Raw genomic sequence first — 18,338 nt, forward strand, 5'->3', positions numbered from 1 at the left:
GCACACACCGAGAGAGAGAGAGAGGCGTCTGAGCTTCATCTCGTTCTCAGTCCTTCAGTTCTTCGTCGACTCGGAAACTTCCCGCATTTAGGATCTGGAGACGGGTATTTGTGGATATTTCCAGCGTTATAATATCGTATTGTCGTCGGGGAGCGCGAGAGGTTTTCTTCAGCGGGGTCTGATGTGGATTTATAGGCTGGTGTCAGTTCGAGCCGAGCTGCAGATTTGATTAATAATCTCGAACCCGAACGATCGCTGTGGATTAAGATCGATCTGGTTTCTCATGGATCTGTTCCGATGATTGCGCACTGACAGCAGCTCGGTGCGAGCGAGATCTGAGGTCGTTTCCAGCAGCCCAGACAGTCGTTTCAGCTTTTCCTTTTTGGATTCCGTGTCGGTTCGTCTGGTGAAATATTAAAGTCTGGCGTATGAAACGGATCGCGTGCGCTTCTCCTGCTCGCCGTTTCTCCGCCGTCTGCTCTGCGCCTGTGGATTCGGACCTCCGGATCTTCATGACTTGCGGACAAAATGGCCGTTTTGTAGCCGGGGAACCCTCTTGTCGTCCCGCATGTTCAGGACCAAACGATCGGGGCTCGTCCGGCGACTCTGGAGGAGCCGCGCGCCCGTGGAGGGCGACGGAGACGCGGACACCGGTACGCACGGTGGCGGCACCGCGGGCTGCTGTCTCGGGAAACCGGGCGCCAGTAAGCCGAACCCCGGCACCGAGGCCGAACTGAAAGCGCTGACGTACTCCATGCTGAAGAAGATCAAGGAGAAGCAGCTGGAGGTGCTCTTGCAGGCGGTCGAGTCCCGGGGGGGCGCGCGGAGCCCCTGCCTCCTCCTGCCCGGGAAAGCGGACGCCAGGCTGGGTCAACAGTCGTACCCGCTGCCGCTGCTGCTCTACAAGGTGTTCCGGTGGCCGGACCTCCGGCATTCCTCGGAATTAAAGAGACTTTCGTGCTGTGAATCTTACGGGAAAATCACCCCGGAGCTCGTGTGCTGCAACCCGCATCATATGAGCAGACTGTGCGAGCTCGGTACGAACGTCTCTCCTCTCACAAATCTGTTTTGAGAAATAATGTGCTGAATCTGCGGGCTTTCTCTCGTCCGCGTTATTATAGCTGGTGAAAAACATATAGAGGCTTATTCTGGCTCTTCTATACAGAAGTATATAGTGCTCGTGTAGTGGCCTGCTATTATAACATTCACATAACAGTGGCTTTTGTGGTATTTAATTACAGCTTAGTTGGAATGGAATGGAATTAAATAGAACAGAATAGAGGAGAAAAGAATATAGGGGATTTGATCTAAAATTATTCTGGCTGTTGTAAATGTTTCATATAGTGCTTATGCAGTACTATAATAACACATTGCATGTTTATGTGTGTGTGTGTGTGTGTGTGTGTTTAGTAATATAATATAGAACAGAGAAAATGTTTCAACTAAACATTATTTGGGATTTTATATGCAGAAGATCAAAATAGAATAGAATGGAATAGAGAAAAAACCCATTAAAGATAGTGATAAATACTATATATTTAGTAGCATTAAAATTGTCATCAAGAGTTTGTCAAGAATTCGCTTTTTATTCTGTTAAATATATAACCTCTAGTGTAAACTTATGTATAAAGTTATATATTTGACAAATAATACACATTCTTACATTCATCATATGTGGTCTGTTTGGTAGTTTTTCAGTAGCTTAACCAACCGTTTCATCAAATAAGTGTGTTGGTATGAGCTACTGATTATAATTATTATTCTTATACAGCGATGAATGTTGTGTTTTCATGTGGATAAAGGCAACAGACTATTCAGCTGGACCTCCAGTCTGTGGTTGTTCAGGTGAAACCCGCCGGAGGCCCCAGCGTTCAGTGAAGTTAGTTTGCAGTGATCACTGTGTGTGTGTGTGTGTGTGTGTGTGGAGTCTGGCGCCAGGCGGCCGTGTGTTTATCAGAGCTGTCCTGCCTGTAACCCTCAGCACTACACAAACACTTTTCCCAGAGAATGCCAGGCCTTATCATCAGCCCACATCTCCACTCACGGCCTTTCTCTCCCTCTCTTTCTTCTCCTCCAGAATCCCCCCCACCCCCGTACTCAAGATATCCCACCGTTTTTCTTAAACCACCTGGTAAGTTGAAGTTTCATCTCAAATTTAAGCAGATATGGAGTCTTTCAAAAGTTTAAAGTTGTTTGCAATGCAAGTTTTTTGCACATTTACTATGGTAATACCATGGTATTCTCACCATTTAAATACCATCCCACTGATCTTTCTTAAACCAGATTAAAAGTTGAAGATTCGTCTTAAATTTAAGCAGATTTGGAACCTTAAAAAAGTTTAAAATGGCTTGCAATTAATTTTTCATGCACGTTTACTATGGTAATACCATGGTATTCTTAACAATTAAATATCATCCCACAAATGTTCTTAAACCACCTCATATGTTTACGTTTTATCTTAAATTTAAGCTGATGTGGAGTCTTTAAAAAGTTTTGTTTGATTTAAAAATGGCTTGCAATGTACATTTTTGGACATTTACTATAGTAATACCATGGTATTCTGACCATTTAAATACCATCCCACCAACTTTCTTAAATCACTTGGTATGTTTAAGTTTCATCTTAATTTCAAGCTGATGTGGAGTCTTTAAAAAGTTTTGTTTGAGTTTAAAAATTGCATGCAATGAAGGTTTTGGACATTTACAATGGTAATTTCATGGTGTTTTTACCACATAAATACAACGGTACATGAACATGGTAATCATCTAGTACAATGCTATATGTAATGATACCGTTTTGTAAAGCTTAATAAGTTTGTTAGGTTGTTTAGACATTGTACCATGGTAATAATGTGGTATATGAAGATAATAATCATTTTGTGGCATGATTTCATATTTACTTTAGTGTTTTTACCAGAGTACTGAATGATTAATACCACTTCTCTAAGATGCTTTTAACTCCAAAGTGCTAGTAATTGGAGTAAATGCATAAATAGCACAATATATGAATATGGTAATGATTCTTTGTGTAATACTGTTATGATTTTGTTTGGTCCGAATGATGCCAGTCATCTGAATGCTTGCGAGTGACTTCGGAAACGCGGATCACATAAAGGAAAAGCTGAGAGAGTTGATTTATCTGCCGAATTAATCTGAGGTTTTGGGAGTGTTGCTTTGCGTCTTTCCTCTGAGCGCTTGCTCTCTCTCTACCCATAATGCCGTATGGCTCTTGAGTATGTCAAAGTGCTAGTAATTGGAGTAAATGCATAAATAGCACAGTATATGAATATGGTAATGATTCTTTGTGTAATATTGTTATGATTTTGTTTGGTCCGAATGATGCCAGTCATCTGAATGCTTGCGAGTGACTTCGGAAACGCGGATCACATAAAGGAAAAACTGAGAGAGTTGATTTATCTGCCGAATTAATCTGAGGTTTTGGGAGTGTTGCTTTGCGTCTTTCCTCTGAGCGCTTGCTCTCTCTCTACCCATAATGCCGTATGGCTCTTGAGTATGTCCTGTATATTCGCTTCAGATAAGCGTGTTGTGTTTGGCAGCGTCCCGGATGAAGTTTCCTGCCGATCGCCCCGTAAAGATCCTTCTCAATCCCGGGCCAAAACTGCTCAGTTAAACAGTATCACTTACGCATTGAGAAATTCAGCCCAGCTTCGATGTGTGCCTGTTTCGAAATCGTTTCTTTTAACCCGAATTTGTGCGTCTTGATAATGTTTATAGTTGTGTGTGTGTGGGAACGACTCTACGCTGACTGACACTGGCTCTCGCTATTTGAGTCATTCTTCTTTTATGAATCAGTTTGGGGTTTCGGAGCAACTGAGAGAGAAAGCAAGAATGTGAATGAGAAAAGGCGCCGCGGTGGAGGACAGGAAAGCCAGTTTGGGGAGGACATTTCCTGTGAGGACACACACACACACACACACACACTTCCATTAGCTGCGTTCGGCTCTTTGACGTGAGACAGAGAGCAATAGAAGACGGGCGATATTCTCCAACTGAAAGAGAGAGTGACACTGAGCGCTGGGAGGAAGTTATTCGTCGCTTGTGTGTGTGTGTGTGTGTGAGGGTGAGTGCGTCTCGTTGATAACGTCAGGATGAGGCAGACCGTCTGTCAGTGGTTTAGGGCGACTCTCATACATTATTGACGGCGCAGTGCGACGAAACGACCATTGATGCAAGCGAATTTGCACATCAATCGCTTCAAGCTCTTAGACACAAACGTTCACGCTTGTAATGACAAAGAAAGCAAAGTTTCGTCTAGAACTACTGAACTGTCGTTAGCTAGGGTTTGGTTGACTTGCAAGTGCTTTTGCGTGCGGCAGAGATTGTGGTTGTCATGTTAGCCACGTCACGGGATCCGTTTACAAGCTCGACTCGTCTAAAGCCGTTTGGATCTCTGAAGGTTTTATTGGGTGAAACTTGCGCCTGTGATGGATTGAATGGTCCGTGATGGACAACTTCAAAGCATCTGTTTTACAACACCATTGTTTCTTTGCTCCCTGGAAAATGGATCATCACGTGTTTGAAGCTGCTGCTTGATCCCACATCTTTTCCTCTCTCTCTCTTTGTGGTCAGGTTCAGGTTCGACCGTGTGTCTCATTAGACTAACCACAGCTCAGGGAAAGTGTCCAACTCACAAAGTTGCTTCCGAAAGTGACACCATTTCTCAACAATTTGGCTAATTTTCAGAAATATCCTCTAATATTAAACTTAAAAACTCATTATCTTTACAAATGGTAGGATGTCACCATGGTAGCCTACATGTCCAAAAATTCATGTTAAATCAATGATATGTCTTATATTTCAACGGAAATTACCCTAGAGCTTTTTTGATACTGGTGAATGGTAACATAACATGAAATAAACAAATAAAATATTCACTCATGAACTTGTGAACCCGCAGTTTGGGAAAACTAATTAGAAATTAGATATTGCTGTGCTGCGCTTATGTATTTGTTAACTTTATTACTTTATCATTGTTGATATTTGTGTTGAGATTTACAATGCTAGAATATCATAGTCATAACACTAGTTCATGTAAAGGCATTGAAATGATTCACGTTTAGTCCCAAACTTAGACATTTTTGTTTTAGCAAAAACTTTTAAACAAAGCTAATTTAATGGGAAGTATTGTTAAATATGGTAATACAGGTTAAAATGCTAATGCTAACTTGTGGTGTGCATTTCAAAATCCCATGCTACACTCTTGGGATTTTGCAAAGCACCTCACAAATTAGCCTTAGCCTGTTGTTTGAGCTATTTAAACAAAGTTTCTGGCTACTTATCTTTGTTAGCATAAACCAGGTGTTATAATTATATTTACCATAAATCACCATGTAGGTAACTATTTAGTTCTTAAAGCATCTGTGTTTGGAGTCATTTTCATTGTGCTTGATGTGCTAGTTCATGTAAAGTCGTTGAACTGAATGCATTATTTACTAGGAAATGCTTCAAATTCAGTGCCTTTAGCAAAACCTAACGCAAACATTTAAAGCTAATTTGATGAGAAGTCAAATTAAGACTAAGTCTAATGCGTGGGATTTTGAAAACACATCCTCACAAATTAGCATTAGCCTGTTCTTTTAGAAACCTAAAGTTCTTGTTAGCGTAAACCATGTGTTAGCTAAACTGGTCTGAATCAGATCTATGATTACCTTAAATTACCATGGTAAGTACTATGGTAGTTCTTAAACGATCCTCGTTGGGAGCTTTCGTTGTGACTGACGTACTTTCTCCCGCAGTTGTTTGATCACAGTAATTCCAGGAAACTGACGTTAGATCCGAACATATGGAGACTATATTCCAGACCCGTTTATTAAAGGGTTAACATGAAAGAGGGAGCGACAGGGAGTTTTTCCTGTCTGCTCGCACACCAATTAGAAAATTGACTGTACACAGTTTTCAAGGCTGCTGCGATTTCCTGATTAGCTCGTTGTTTTGGACTTGGAGTGTATCCTGCTAAACAGTGTATTCCTATTAGAGCGCTCCCGCTCGCAAACCGCCTTGGCACAGACTTTATTTTAAACCTCAGAAACACTTTATTTATTTTGCATGACAGAAAAGTAGAAGGAGCAGGAAAATGAACGTCCGATATGACCTAAAAATGAGGCCGATCTGTTTTTTTGTCCTAAGAGCCAGGCAGGTCTTTAACCCTGTGATTGACAGCTGTCACTCTGTTTCTCCGCAGATTCTCCAGGTTCTGTGCCTGCTTCCACTGAAACTGGAGGAACGGCGTATTCGGCCCCTATGGGGTTCTCAGGTAAGCACTCAAGACCGTCCTTACCTGTTTGAGGGTCTTTGAACCCGTCTGTGCTGATTTATTGAATCCAAATGTATGAAAACAGAGCCGAAAATGAGGAGCTGGAGGAGAGAGAGTTGGAGATTTGTTTTGATTGAGTGTCTTCTTATATTGTCTTCTAAAGGTAGCAAACACCACAGAAACGAGTGCTAAAGTCAACATGAAATCAAAATGTATATTTACTTTCTTAATGCACATTCAGGTCTTATCATGCACATTGCTCCAAAGAACAGGTGTTTGTCTTTGTAATCTTTCATCAAAATGTTGTAACTTCTGCACCTAAAAATACTTTACTGATCCACTGATGTCTGCAAGGCCATGCAGTCTATTGGATGATGTTAACTAGTACTAGTCAACTAGCTATGTAGGCATTGTTTTACCAATCAAAAGCAATTAAATTGGTTTGATTGGAAACACACCGCAGTACAGAAACAAAATTGTTACATGCATGTTAGTTTAGTATTATTTATATTCTTAATAAACGTTAATTCTAAATATTTTCTATTTTCCTTTTTAATTTTAGTTTAAGTTTTAGAATGTGCTATTTCATTTTTATTAGTTTTTGTAATATTTTTTTCCTTTTTAATTTTAGTACTTCAAATTAAACAAATTTAATTTCAGTTAATTGTCAAGTGTTAATTTTCACAAAAAATTTTTTTTGTCATTTATATTAATGTAATTAATGAAAAATGTTGCCTTGGCAATTTTTTTAATACTTTGAGTTTGTCATTTTGTCATTTAGTGTATGCTTTTTTTTATTTTTTAATACTTAGCTTTAATTATTTAATTTTTTTTAGTAATTTTAGTACTTCAACTTCAACTTATTTTAGTTCAGTTAGTAGCCACGGCGACATTTCTTTTTTCGTTTAGGTTTTTCATCTACTATTTTATTTTATTTTGGCTTTATTTCAATGAACAAAAATGATTTTTAAAACTTTTACATTAAGTTAACAATAACAACACTGATTTCATGTTAACTTATTTCAGTTAGTTTCCAAGTTTTTAATCTAATATTTATATTTTATTTTATTTTATTTCACTTGATGAAACTATTTTTAATAGTTTCATTTTAGTTAACAATACCAACACTGGTTTCATGTTGACTTTACACTGTAAACATGGGTAAATTGTGTGTGTGTGTGTGAGAATGAATGTTTATTTTATTTGATTAGTTTTATGATTGTTTATGATCTGCTCTCCTTTAGTAGACCAAACCTGGTCGATTGTCCCGTCCTGAGCTCTGAATGTGCGCAAACAGCGGCGATTGGGTTTACGAGAGACCCTGAGCGAGTGAGAGAGGGGTTCGTTTGGTCTAGGCCGGGTTCCTGCGTACAGATGGTTCTCATTACAGCAACTTTAAAGAGTTTTTATGATGGTGTTTAATTCAGCGCTGGGCGGAGTGTGTGTGTGTGTGTGTGTGTGAGTGAAGGGTCTTCAGATGGGTTTTCAGATAAGATCGGCTAAATGATGGAAGCTTTACACAAACACATGTTAAAGTACAGCACTCAGTGTGTGTGTGTGTGTGTGTGCGTGCTGCTCCCTTTCACTGGCCTCCACCGGCATTTGTTTTATGTTTCTTGTTTGTGTGTGTGTGTGTGTGGGGATGAAAGATTGAGCGCTTCAGTCCCAAACAAAAGCCTCCTCCCGACTCCATTTACATTTTTGACTGTGATTGCGTCCTGCTTTCGTTCAGAGGTGTGTTTTTCCTGCTGAAACGTGTGAATGGAGCTCAGAGAGGGCAGGAGGGACGAGGGGGAGGAGGAAAGGTTTGAGGCAGAGGAAAGAAAAGTCGGACACACAGGAAACACACTCCCAATGAAAGCGTCTCTCTGACCTTCTAATTCACTCGCTGTGATGAGACGGACAGAGAGAGAGACAGGTATAGAGATTTGGAGACGCTACGTAACATGCTTGAACTTACATGGGGTATATGAGTGTGTGTTTGGGATTATTGGATGAGAGTCTGAGCGCTGTTTGTCCTGGTTAGTCTGAATTAAGGGTTAACCTTAATATGACAGAGAGACTTCCTGTGCTGACAGACAGATAAAGGGTTTCTTTACAATAAGGCTTCATTTGTTAACATTAGTTAATGCTTTATTTCACATTAACTAACAATAAGCAATAGGCCTATATATTTTTACAGCATTTATTAATCTTCGGTAATGTTAGTTCATATAAAAACTTACAGTTGTTCATGTTTCTGTTAGTGTTGGCTTACATGTCTGTGCTATTTTGGTTTATTTTTATGCTTTATTTCAATATTTGTTTATATTTTAATTAAATTATTTACATTTCTGCATTATATCGGCCATTAGCCAGTTTTTGATGCATGCAGTGTTATTTTATTATTTATATATATATATATAATTATTGTATTTATTAATATTTTGAATTAGCTTTTATTTTTGTAGTTTCCATTTTTATTTTAATTTAAGCTAAATTTGAGGAATTTTATTGTGTGCTTTTGACATATTTATTAGTTTTTGCAATGTTTATTTCCTTTTTTTTTTTTTTACACTTCCAACTATTCTCTTGCAACCTATTTTGTCAATTAGTTGCCAAGGCAACATTTCTATTTTTACTTTAAAACTAAAACACTTCATATTTTCATATGCATGTTGGTTGGCCACTATTCCTAAAGGTTTTTTTTTGTTTATCAAACAGATAAAGTGCAAAATTTATTGCATCAGATCAATTTAACCCTTATTTTAACTTGTATATTAAACATTTTTGCTTTCGATGTGGACAGAAATGACTTGATTTTGGAAGAATCTCATCCGGTTAAGCTGTTGGTGAGACATTTCTGCCAATCCACTATCAGGCCTTTATAAACGTCCTGTGAATGTCTGTAGGGCCCTCGGCGACTGTAATCCTCCCCTTAAGGTGCCTAAACGTTGTTTCCGTGACAACCTCGTGCCTCATTCCAAGGTTGTTTGGGTTAGCCAAGGAGGAAAGGGCAGCACAGGAAATGACATCATGCCTCGGAGGTAAAAGCCTTGAGTCTTGGGTAGGGCCTCCCGGGCGCCTCCGTCGAGCGGAAAGAAAACATTACGAGAAAATGACACAAAGCAGCTACTTGAACGTTCCAGAGCGACTTTGACGACATGTTTTGAACTGTGAACGCTTTGTTGTGCTTTTCGGTCGTTACCGGCCACTTCCTCTTCCATCAAGCTTGAAATTTGACTTCAGCTCTTCATCCCTTTCAAATCAAGGTTAGAAGAGGAACATAGAAGAAGAAAGTCAGTACAAACACCCTCAGGATCCAGACACCTCAGACACAAACATTTTCTTAAACCGCAATCTAATCGCTTAACTAAACACACAGACAGACGGCATGTTTTCTCACGCACACACGTGATCCGTTCATTCAGAAAGTCTTTCGGCGTCTCCGGTCCGACTGGCAGCTCGATTGCAATGAACAATTGAACATCACATTATAATTATTTACCGTCTAAACAAGAATAAAACAACAACACAGGCTCAACAGGCTCGACTGGTCGTCTAAACTGGGGTCTGAAAGGGAGTGCTGGTGGGTACATGGAAAAGTTTAGAGAAAAATAGGGTAAAAGCGTCAAAGTAATTAAATAACAAATATGAAATAAATATGATTAAAATAATAAAAAAATATAACGATGAATAAAAATATGATTAAAATAAATAAATGAAAATTAGGCTAAAATAAATAAATAAAAATAGGAATAAAATGAATGAAAATTAGAAGGAAAAAAAAGTAAATAAATAAATAACAATAGAATAAAATACATAGAAATATGGTTTGAATAAATAAATAGAATAAGATAAATAAATAATGAAACTGCACAGTACTATACAGAGTAGAAAAACAACATAATAATGTAGCTTAATAGATTTTCCAAATAATATTTGATCATATTTGGGGGTCTGTGCAATCTAAAAGATTGAAAACTCCTGGTGTAAAGTTGTACACACACACACACACAATCACAGAGATTTGGTTCCCACGGCAATTCTTAACATCCTGAATTCAGAACAATGGTGCTAGTTATTCCGATGACCACCGTATCAACACTCATTAAATCATAGTTGTGACATTAGATTTAGGCAAGACCGCCGTGGCTTTTTATTGGTGGAGAGAGTTAAACTGCTGACCTTTGACCTCATAATCAACATGATGTCATAAACCATTTTCTTTGGCCCGACACACCCACAGCGAGCGTACAGTACACAACCTGTGCGTCGTAAAATCTGTGCCATCTGATCCACGTATTAGTGCACAATGGAGGACGATGTGAAGTATTTCCCCTGCGTTGCAGCTTTTCCTGACTCTGTGTGTTTGTGTGTTATGTGATGGCTCTCAGTCTAATTGCCAGTTTCCTTTATTGACTTCCAAACAAAGAAGCTGCCAAACATTTCTGTCCATCCGTCTATGTGTCGCTCGGTCGAGTGCGTGTGAGATTGTTGTTATGATAGTGATGCCTGAGGAAAAAGGCCATATTTATAGAGCCGTAACTGACATCCACACATCAGAGAAGTTGCCTCCGGGTTTGTTTGTTTAGTTGGTATTTTGCTTGACGAATCCAAAACTGTCTGCCAGTTGTGTGCAATCATTTCGTCGGGCCTGAAACGAACTCTGCACAAGAACGTGAACGCTAACGCTTCTAGCTACGCAAGCTCTAGTTTGTAGTTCAGATAATTACCAGAAGAGGCGCTGTGGTGTGAACCGTTTTAAAGCTGCAAGATTAAATATTAGTAAATAAATGTTAAATATTAGTATTGTACTTTTGCAGCTGTTCTGTAAAATAAAATGATTGTTGTTATTCTTAAATACTAATTTTTTATTTTTCAGTAAAATGTTACTATAGAAATGTTTTTTTTTAAACTTTTTATGTAATATTATTATTATTAATAATAATAATAATTTTGTCTTAAATACAATTTTTTTATTTTACTGTGAAATAGTGTACAATATTGTTTCTTATTTCGTTTAATATTTTTATTTAGTAATAATGATAACTGTAATGACAATAATAATAATGATAATGTTTTTTCTTCGCATTTCGATTTTTTTTACTCTCAAATCATTTTTTGCGTCTGTGTTTTTGCATACTTGTGTTTCTGGTATTTGAAGAGTTAGCATAACCCGTGTTGTGTGCTGTCGTCATCATTGGTTTAGGTTTAGGCCCCTGACCTCTGACACCTGACCTCACGGCATGTCCTCCAGCAGGCGTGCCGCTCGCTCAATTCACGTCCGTGTGCCGTCAGCGGATAAGAGCTCCGGCTGGTCGTAAAAGAGGCGTCGCCTCCCGTGAACCTCAGCCAGACGAGAGACGATCAATAAAAACACTGACTTCCCTCGAGTGTGTGTGTGTGTGTGTGTGGAGACAGAGAGAAATAATCATTAACTTCTCCAGACTGCTGAGTGACTCGTGTCTGTGTGTGTGTGTGTGTGATTACATTAGATGTCCAGACACTTTCTGCTGTTTTTTTGTTCGTTTGATGTACAAAGTGACTGTTTAAAAAGCTGAGTCTCCTTAAATGGAAAAACTTTGCCCGACGTACGCGGAAAACGCCACTCTGTGTGTTTGTGTGTGTGTGTGTGTGTGTGTGTGTGTGATTCCATTAGATGTCCAGACACTTTCTGCTGTTTATGTTTGTTTGTTTGATGTAGAAAGTGACTATTTAAAAAGCTGTCTCCTTAAATGTAAAAACTTTGCCCGATGTATGCAGAAAACGCCACTCTCTCTCTCTCTCTGTGTGTATGTGTGTGTGTGTGTGTGTGTGTGTGTGTGTGTGTTTGGTATTTGAGCTCTCAGACCAAAGGGAGCCAGTGTGGACAGAGGAAGAATGGTTTGTTACCTAAGGCAGTAAAGCTCTAAATGGAGATTTGACTTCAGCTCAACCACAAACAAAGACCCTGAGTGTGTGTGTGTGTGTGTGTGTGTGTGAAGAGACTTTTTGTCCCCTCTAGAAGAGAAAGAATGAATGAAACTGCTTGGGGGAAGGGAGAGAAAGAGGGAGAGAGAGGTTCAATAGGGCCCTATGAAATCTTTTTTATTTTTTCCCAAATTGGGTTTTATTTAATTATTCATTTTATTTAATTATTTATTTATTTATTTTTTACGAATTTCGTGTTTCTGTTTAGATTTTTCTGGATTCCATTTTATCCCATTTTATTTTATTCGGATTTATTTAATTATAACATTTTTACTTATTTATTTTACAAATTTCATGTTGTAATTTTTCCGTTTTCTTTCTTTCTTTATTTGTTTTAACAAATTTACTGTTTTCTGTTTTTATTTTTCTGGATTTCATTGCATTTTCCCCCCAAATTCTGATTTATTTTTTCTAAATTCTATTTTCTCTTTTAACTCTTCTGGATTCCATTTGAATTGTTTAATTCCATTTTTAGTCATTAAACAGCATGTCTGTTCAGTTGAATAATTTGATCAACCTTTTACAATATAATAAAATGAAAATATAACAATTCATTCTCGCTTATGATATTCTTTAAAATATGAATAATAAAAAATATAATGTAATTTATAATATATAATAATTTCTTTAAGTTAACCAGTCTGGTTTTTTTTGGCAGTTTATCATGAAGACCTTTGAGTTTCTATTTCTGTGCAATAACTAACTCATAGGGCTCTAGTTGAGAGAGTTTGCTCTAATAGAGTTCAGGATATCAACTGAAGGCTTGAGGCTGTAGAAGACTTGAGGTGTGTGTGTGTGTGTGTGTGTGTGTGTGTCATGTTGCACACTCTATTTCAGGACACTCTCTGCATCTGGCTGTCACCATGTCATTCGGGGTGACACTGTGGTCATCCAACCGACGACACCTAGACGCCACACACACACACACGGCAGTAAATCCATAACCTATACACACAAATCCATTCACACACACACACACACACAAGTACCTGTGCAGTTGTGTGTCTCTGTTTGAATAAACATATTGTGTTGTCTGAACACACACACACATACACACTCAGAGGTCTGTTTGATGTGATTTGTGTTCATGTGTGTGTGTGTTACTCAGGTTTGCTTGCTGTTCACGGTGTCGTCAGAGACACTAGTCAACTATTAAGACTGAAATAGCATCAGTCTGGCACATAGCAACCACACACACACTAAGCATTAAACAGCTAGTTGTGTGTGTCAGTATAATGACTCCTCTATATAATGAGCCGCCTCCATATAATAGTAAACAGGAAGCAGACACACTGTTCTGTACTATGCTTCAGTGATGGTAATACTGTGAAATATTGATATATATTGTGTAATTGGTATGGTATTGCTGTGGTTACATAGTGTAACGTTACATAGTGTAATGATGTGGTTACATAGTGTAATTTGATGCTGATGTGAAGTCTTTTATGCTCACCAAGGCTGCATTTATTTGATTAAAAATACAGCAATAACAGTAATATTGTGAAATATTATTACTATTTAAAATAACTCTTTTACACTTGAATGTATTGTAAAATGTAATTTATTCCTGTGATGCAAAGATTAATTTTCAGAATCATTGCTACCATCACTGTACCATGGTACTACCACAGTATATTTAATGTATTTTCATGGTGTTATTTTTTTCATGGTACAAAAAGTACCATGATTCAGTAATACTGTTATTTTAAAATATACCTTGATACAGTTTAATTACTGTATTCACATACAATGCTACTTAAATAGCACTGTAAGCTCTTCAAAGCATATAATGGTATTACCATGGTAACACATCCAAACAAGCATGTTTGTAAGGGTTGTAATGATGGCTCTACCTACTCTAGTCATCAAGTTAGTCTGGGCTGGTGCGTAATTAACTATACTGCTAAATTACGGCCTACTCACCCGATTTGAGATTAAAGAGAGACTGTCCTTACTGTAGACAGACAAAGAGTCCAGATGACTAAAGAACTGCTTAACTTAACGATGCACAAAGCATGAAAATTAGGTGTTTATTATATGGAGCAGGATATGGGCCAATGAGATTTCCTGTAGGCGGAGCTAAGTTGCATAAAGTTCATGACATTATCATTATTAGTTGCTGTGTCTTCTATATTGTTACATCACAAAGCTCAGAATGGCTGTCGAAACGTCCGTTAGTTGGCGAGGGCGAGCACAATTGCAGATTTATTGTTGCGTTGACGTCAGAACATTGTTCGGGTTGGCGAAAGGAACAGAGGCAGCCCAGATGAATGATAAGCAGTACTGCTAATGTAAACATGCGCTGGAGGCTGGTGGCGCTGCTCTGTGCGGGGCGGCAGATTCCTCACATTCCGTCGCTGCCTCTCGTGAACGCTGAAATTAAGGATGCAAGATGTGTTTGGCAGAGCTCAGGATGGTTTTCCTGGACAGAAGGCATGCGCTGGTGTGAAAGTGTGTGTGTGTGTGTTTACCTTTTTGTGCTAGTGTTCCCATCAAATCTAGTCAATTTATCTCCTCAGCTCTCTCCTTCCTACCTCGACAATACTTTGTTCACTTTAAGAAACTTTAGTAAAGCTAGTTTCTTACTGGTCCAAGATGGTCATAATCTAGTCTAGATGGTCAATCAGTTGGCCTACCCATTGGTGGTCTTGGTTTCAGCCTGGTAGACCATCTTGATCAGGCCGGTAGAGCTTGTAGACCACCTTGGACCAGCAAGTACCAGTTTCACCACCTTGATCTGGTATCTTCTGTTTTTTTTTTCCAGCAGAGATTCAGTGAAATTCATTTGATAAAGTTAAATTGGCATAATGAATAATTGGCTTTTTCTCTTTACTTCCTCAATCAACACTTTCACTTTTATTCTGTTTGAAACTCTAGTAAAGCCTGTTACTAATGGTTCCTACTGGTCCAAGCTGGTCATAATCTAGTCTAGATTGGTAATCAGTAGGCCTACCCACTGGTGGTCTTGGTTTCAACCTGGTAGACCATCTTGATCAGGCTGAAAGAGCTTGTTGACCATCTTGCACCAGCAAGTACCAATTGGACCACCTTAATCTGGGATCTCCTAGTTTTTCCAGCAGGGATTCAGTGACGTTCAATTGAAGTCAAATTGGCATAATTAATAACCATGTCATTCTTGTCTCTGTAGATTCCCTGGCTCTTCAGGAGCGTGGAGAACAGCCTCATTGGTGTGTGGTGGCATACTGGGAGGAAAAGACCCGCGTTGGGCGCCTCTACTCCGTCCAGGAGCCATCGCTGGACATCTTTTATGACCTACCTCAGGGCACGGGCTTTTGCTTGGGCCAGCTCGCCTCTGACAACAAGAGTCAACTGGTGCAAATGGTTCGGGCCAAGATCGGCTACGGCATCCAGCTCAGCCGTGAACCCGACGGCGTGTGGTTATATAACCGGAGTTGCTACCCCATATTCATCAAGTCAGCCACACTGGACAACCCCGACTCGCGTACGCTGCTGGTGCATAAAGTATTCCCCGGGTTTTCCATCAAGGCCTTCGACTTCGAGAAGGCGGGAAGCCTACAGCGACCCAACGACCACGAGTTCAGCCAGCAGCCGCGGACGGGCTTCACCGTGCAGATCAGTTTCGTGAAGGGCTGGGGGCAGTGCTACACCAGACAGTTCATCAGCAGCTGCCCCTGCTGGCTGGAGGTCATATTCAATAACCGATAACAGCGAGCCCCGCCCCCCATTCCTTTATCGCCATGGAGACGGACTAGCCCTTACCTTTTATGGACTATGTTGTTTTTCTGTTTTGTTTTTCGCGAGACGTTCTCCAGAAGATGTTTTACGAGAGAAATGGAAAACAAAAACTCACTTTGACTTGTTTAATAAATGACTAAGATTTAATTAAGTGAAATAAAAGCTAAAATGTATTTTATGTTAAATATAAATATATTATTACCTGTAAATACGAAGTTTTATATGCATTGTTATTTATGTATTGTGCAATGTGTTGATGAGAAAAAGAGATGCACTTTGCTTAATATAAATGCAAACAAAGAAATGCCAAAATAAAACAAAAAATACCGAATACATCTCTGAATTTGTTTGTTTTGCTAATCCACTGGTTATTGTAAGTCTAACTGTTCAGCAGATTTATTTATCTTAGTGTCATTAACTTTTTTTTCTTATTCACCCACAAAGACATTTTAGCAGAGTTCCCACAATCATAGAAAACCTTTTTTCTTATATTTTTAATATATATAGTCTTATGCACAGCTCTAAAATATTATTTTTTTTATGATGATATTATTTCTAATATTTATAATTAATCCAGCAATTGTGATTGATTGCAAGTTTTATAAAAAAAATCTATTTGTCCAGTAATCATGATCGACTGCGACTTTTATTTGTTTTATTTATTTAACATATTTCTACTAGCAATTGTATGTGCAAGATTTATACAATATTCTAAACTTATTCAGTACTCATGAGCAACTGTAAAAAATCATGGAGTTTTGTTGGTTAAAGTGGTTTATTTGGGCAGAAAATCTCACAAATAATGACCCGCATTGCTCTTTAATTTCAGATTCACATTATTTTTTCCATCTGTCTCATTTTAATATTTAATGAGGCTTCATACACAATGTGAATGAGTTTCTTTGAATGAGTTTCTGTGAGAGCAAATTCCCTCAGTCTAACGCGAATGCCCCGTGGGCCGGTCGTGTGCCAGGAACAGCAGGTCTCTGGGGGAGGGGGAGCGTCTGCGGCCCGTCTAGACGAGTGCCACACCTCCTCCTGCCGCTCCTGATATGGACGTCTGCTGGGGGGATTACAGCCGTAAGCCTGTTCTGACCCGACCGACTGGCCCTGAGAGACCTACATTCACCAGGCCCCGATTCCCACACAGACCTGAGAGCCACAGAACAGTTGGAGACAAACGGAGTGATTATTTCATAATGAAAATTTATTTGTTTTTTTCTCTCAGTCCGTGTGTCTCTCGCTGGTCAGTTCGGAGCATGTTGGTGACTAAAGTAAAGGGTATTCCTGGGTATTAGTGTCATGGTGGTGTCCTGGTCTCTGTAATCCAAACTCTCCTAATGCATCTAAAGCTTGTGCTAGCCAGGAAACCCGGACAGATGCTTTGACCCGACACCAATACCAAGAGCTTATTTATCCTCCTTCTGATGAACAACTAACGCCACAAAGACACTGTTCATGGTGTAATTAGCTGGTATTGTGTTCACGTTTCAAAGACGATGAATAAATAAAATTTATATATTAAAACACAAAAAATATTTTCTTATGCTCACCTCTAAAATATTTGTAAAAAAGATTTATTTAATATTTAACTTTTATTTGTTATCATTATATATATATATATATATATATAATATTTCTGCTAGCAATTGTGAATGCAGGCTTTATGAAATATTTTAAACTTGTCTTTTTTTAAACTTTATTCGCCTACACATTAAAAAATAAATAAAAATTATATTTCTGTATTTTAAAAAAAACCTAAGTTCTACTAAACAAAAGTATTAAAAAATATTACAATTTTGAAGATCTTCAGGCCTGGAAAACTGGACATTTCTAACTTTTTGCTTACGATTGCTTTATTTGTTTTGTAAAGCAATAGTTCACCTAAAAAGGAAGAATATGTTATTAATTTGCTAGCTCAGACTTTCTGCCTTGAATTCAAAGTAAAACAGCTTTAGTGTGTTTATGGAAGGGTCAAATCTCATGACTGTGGTAAGCAGATCAGTGTGTATGAAGCCTCAGGACGGCTCGTCGACAAACACAAAGGAGAAGCTCTCTGTGCTGCCGGCTCGTCTCCTACCCTGAGGGACAGCCATTTGCCCCGGCACACACACACAACACACAACACACACACACACACACACACACACACACACACACACACACACACACACACACACACACACACACACACACACACACACACACACACACACACACACACACACACACACACACACACACACACACACACACACACACACACACACACACACACACACACACACACACACACACACACACACACACACACACACACAGAGGCTGGTTCTGCTGAAATCAACAGTTACTAGTTCAAATCTTCTTATCAATATCAAGCATCAGTTCATTGATGG

General features: G+C 38.9%; 1 protein-coding gene across 1 annotated transcript; it reads left to right on the top strand.

Annotated features, from left to right (window-relative positions):
- LOC107705997 (mothers against decapentaplegic homolog 7-like) lies at positions 1 to 16,254 on the top strand. The gene is made up of 4 exons (XM_016509558.1): positions 1 to 1,037; positions 2,078 to 2,131; positions 6,202 to 6,273; positions 15,374 to 16,254. Exons 1-4 carry the CDS (start codon positions 569 to 571, stop codon positions 15,910 to 15,912), a joined length of 1,134 nt encoding a protein of 377 aa, XP_016365044.1. The 5' UTR covers positions 1 to 568; the 3' UTR covers positions 15,913 to 16,254.
- The last annotated feature ends 2,084 nt before the right edge of the window (positions 16,255 to 18,338 follow it).

The sequence above is a fragment of the Sinocyclocheilus rhinocerous genome, unplaced genomic scaffold, assembly GCF_001515625.1.
Source record: "Sinocyclocheilus rhinocerous isolate Xijiao unplaced genomic scaffold, SAMN03320098_v1.1 scaffold1045, whole genome shotgun sequence".
NCBI classification, from domain to species: domain Eukaryota; kingdom Metazoa; phylum Chordata; class Actinopteri; order Cypriniformes; family Cyprinidae; genus Sinocyclocheilus; species Sinocyclocheilus rhinocerous.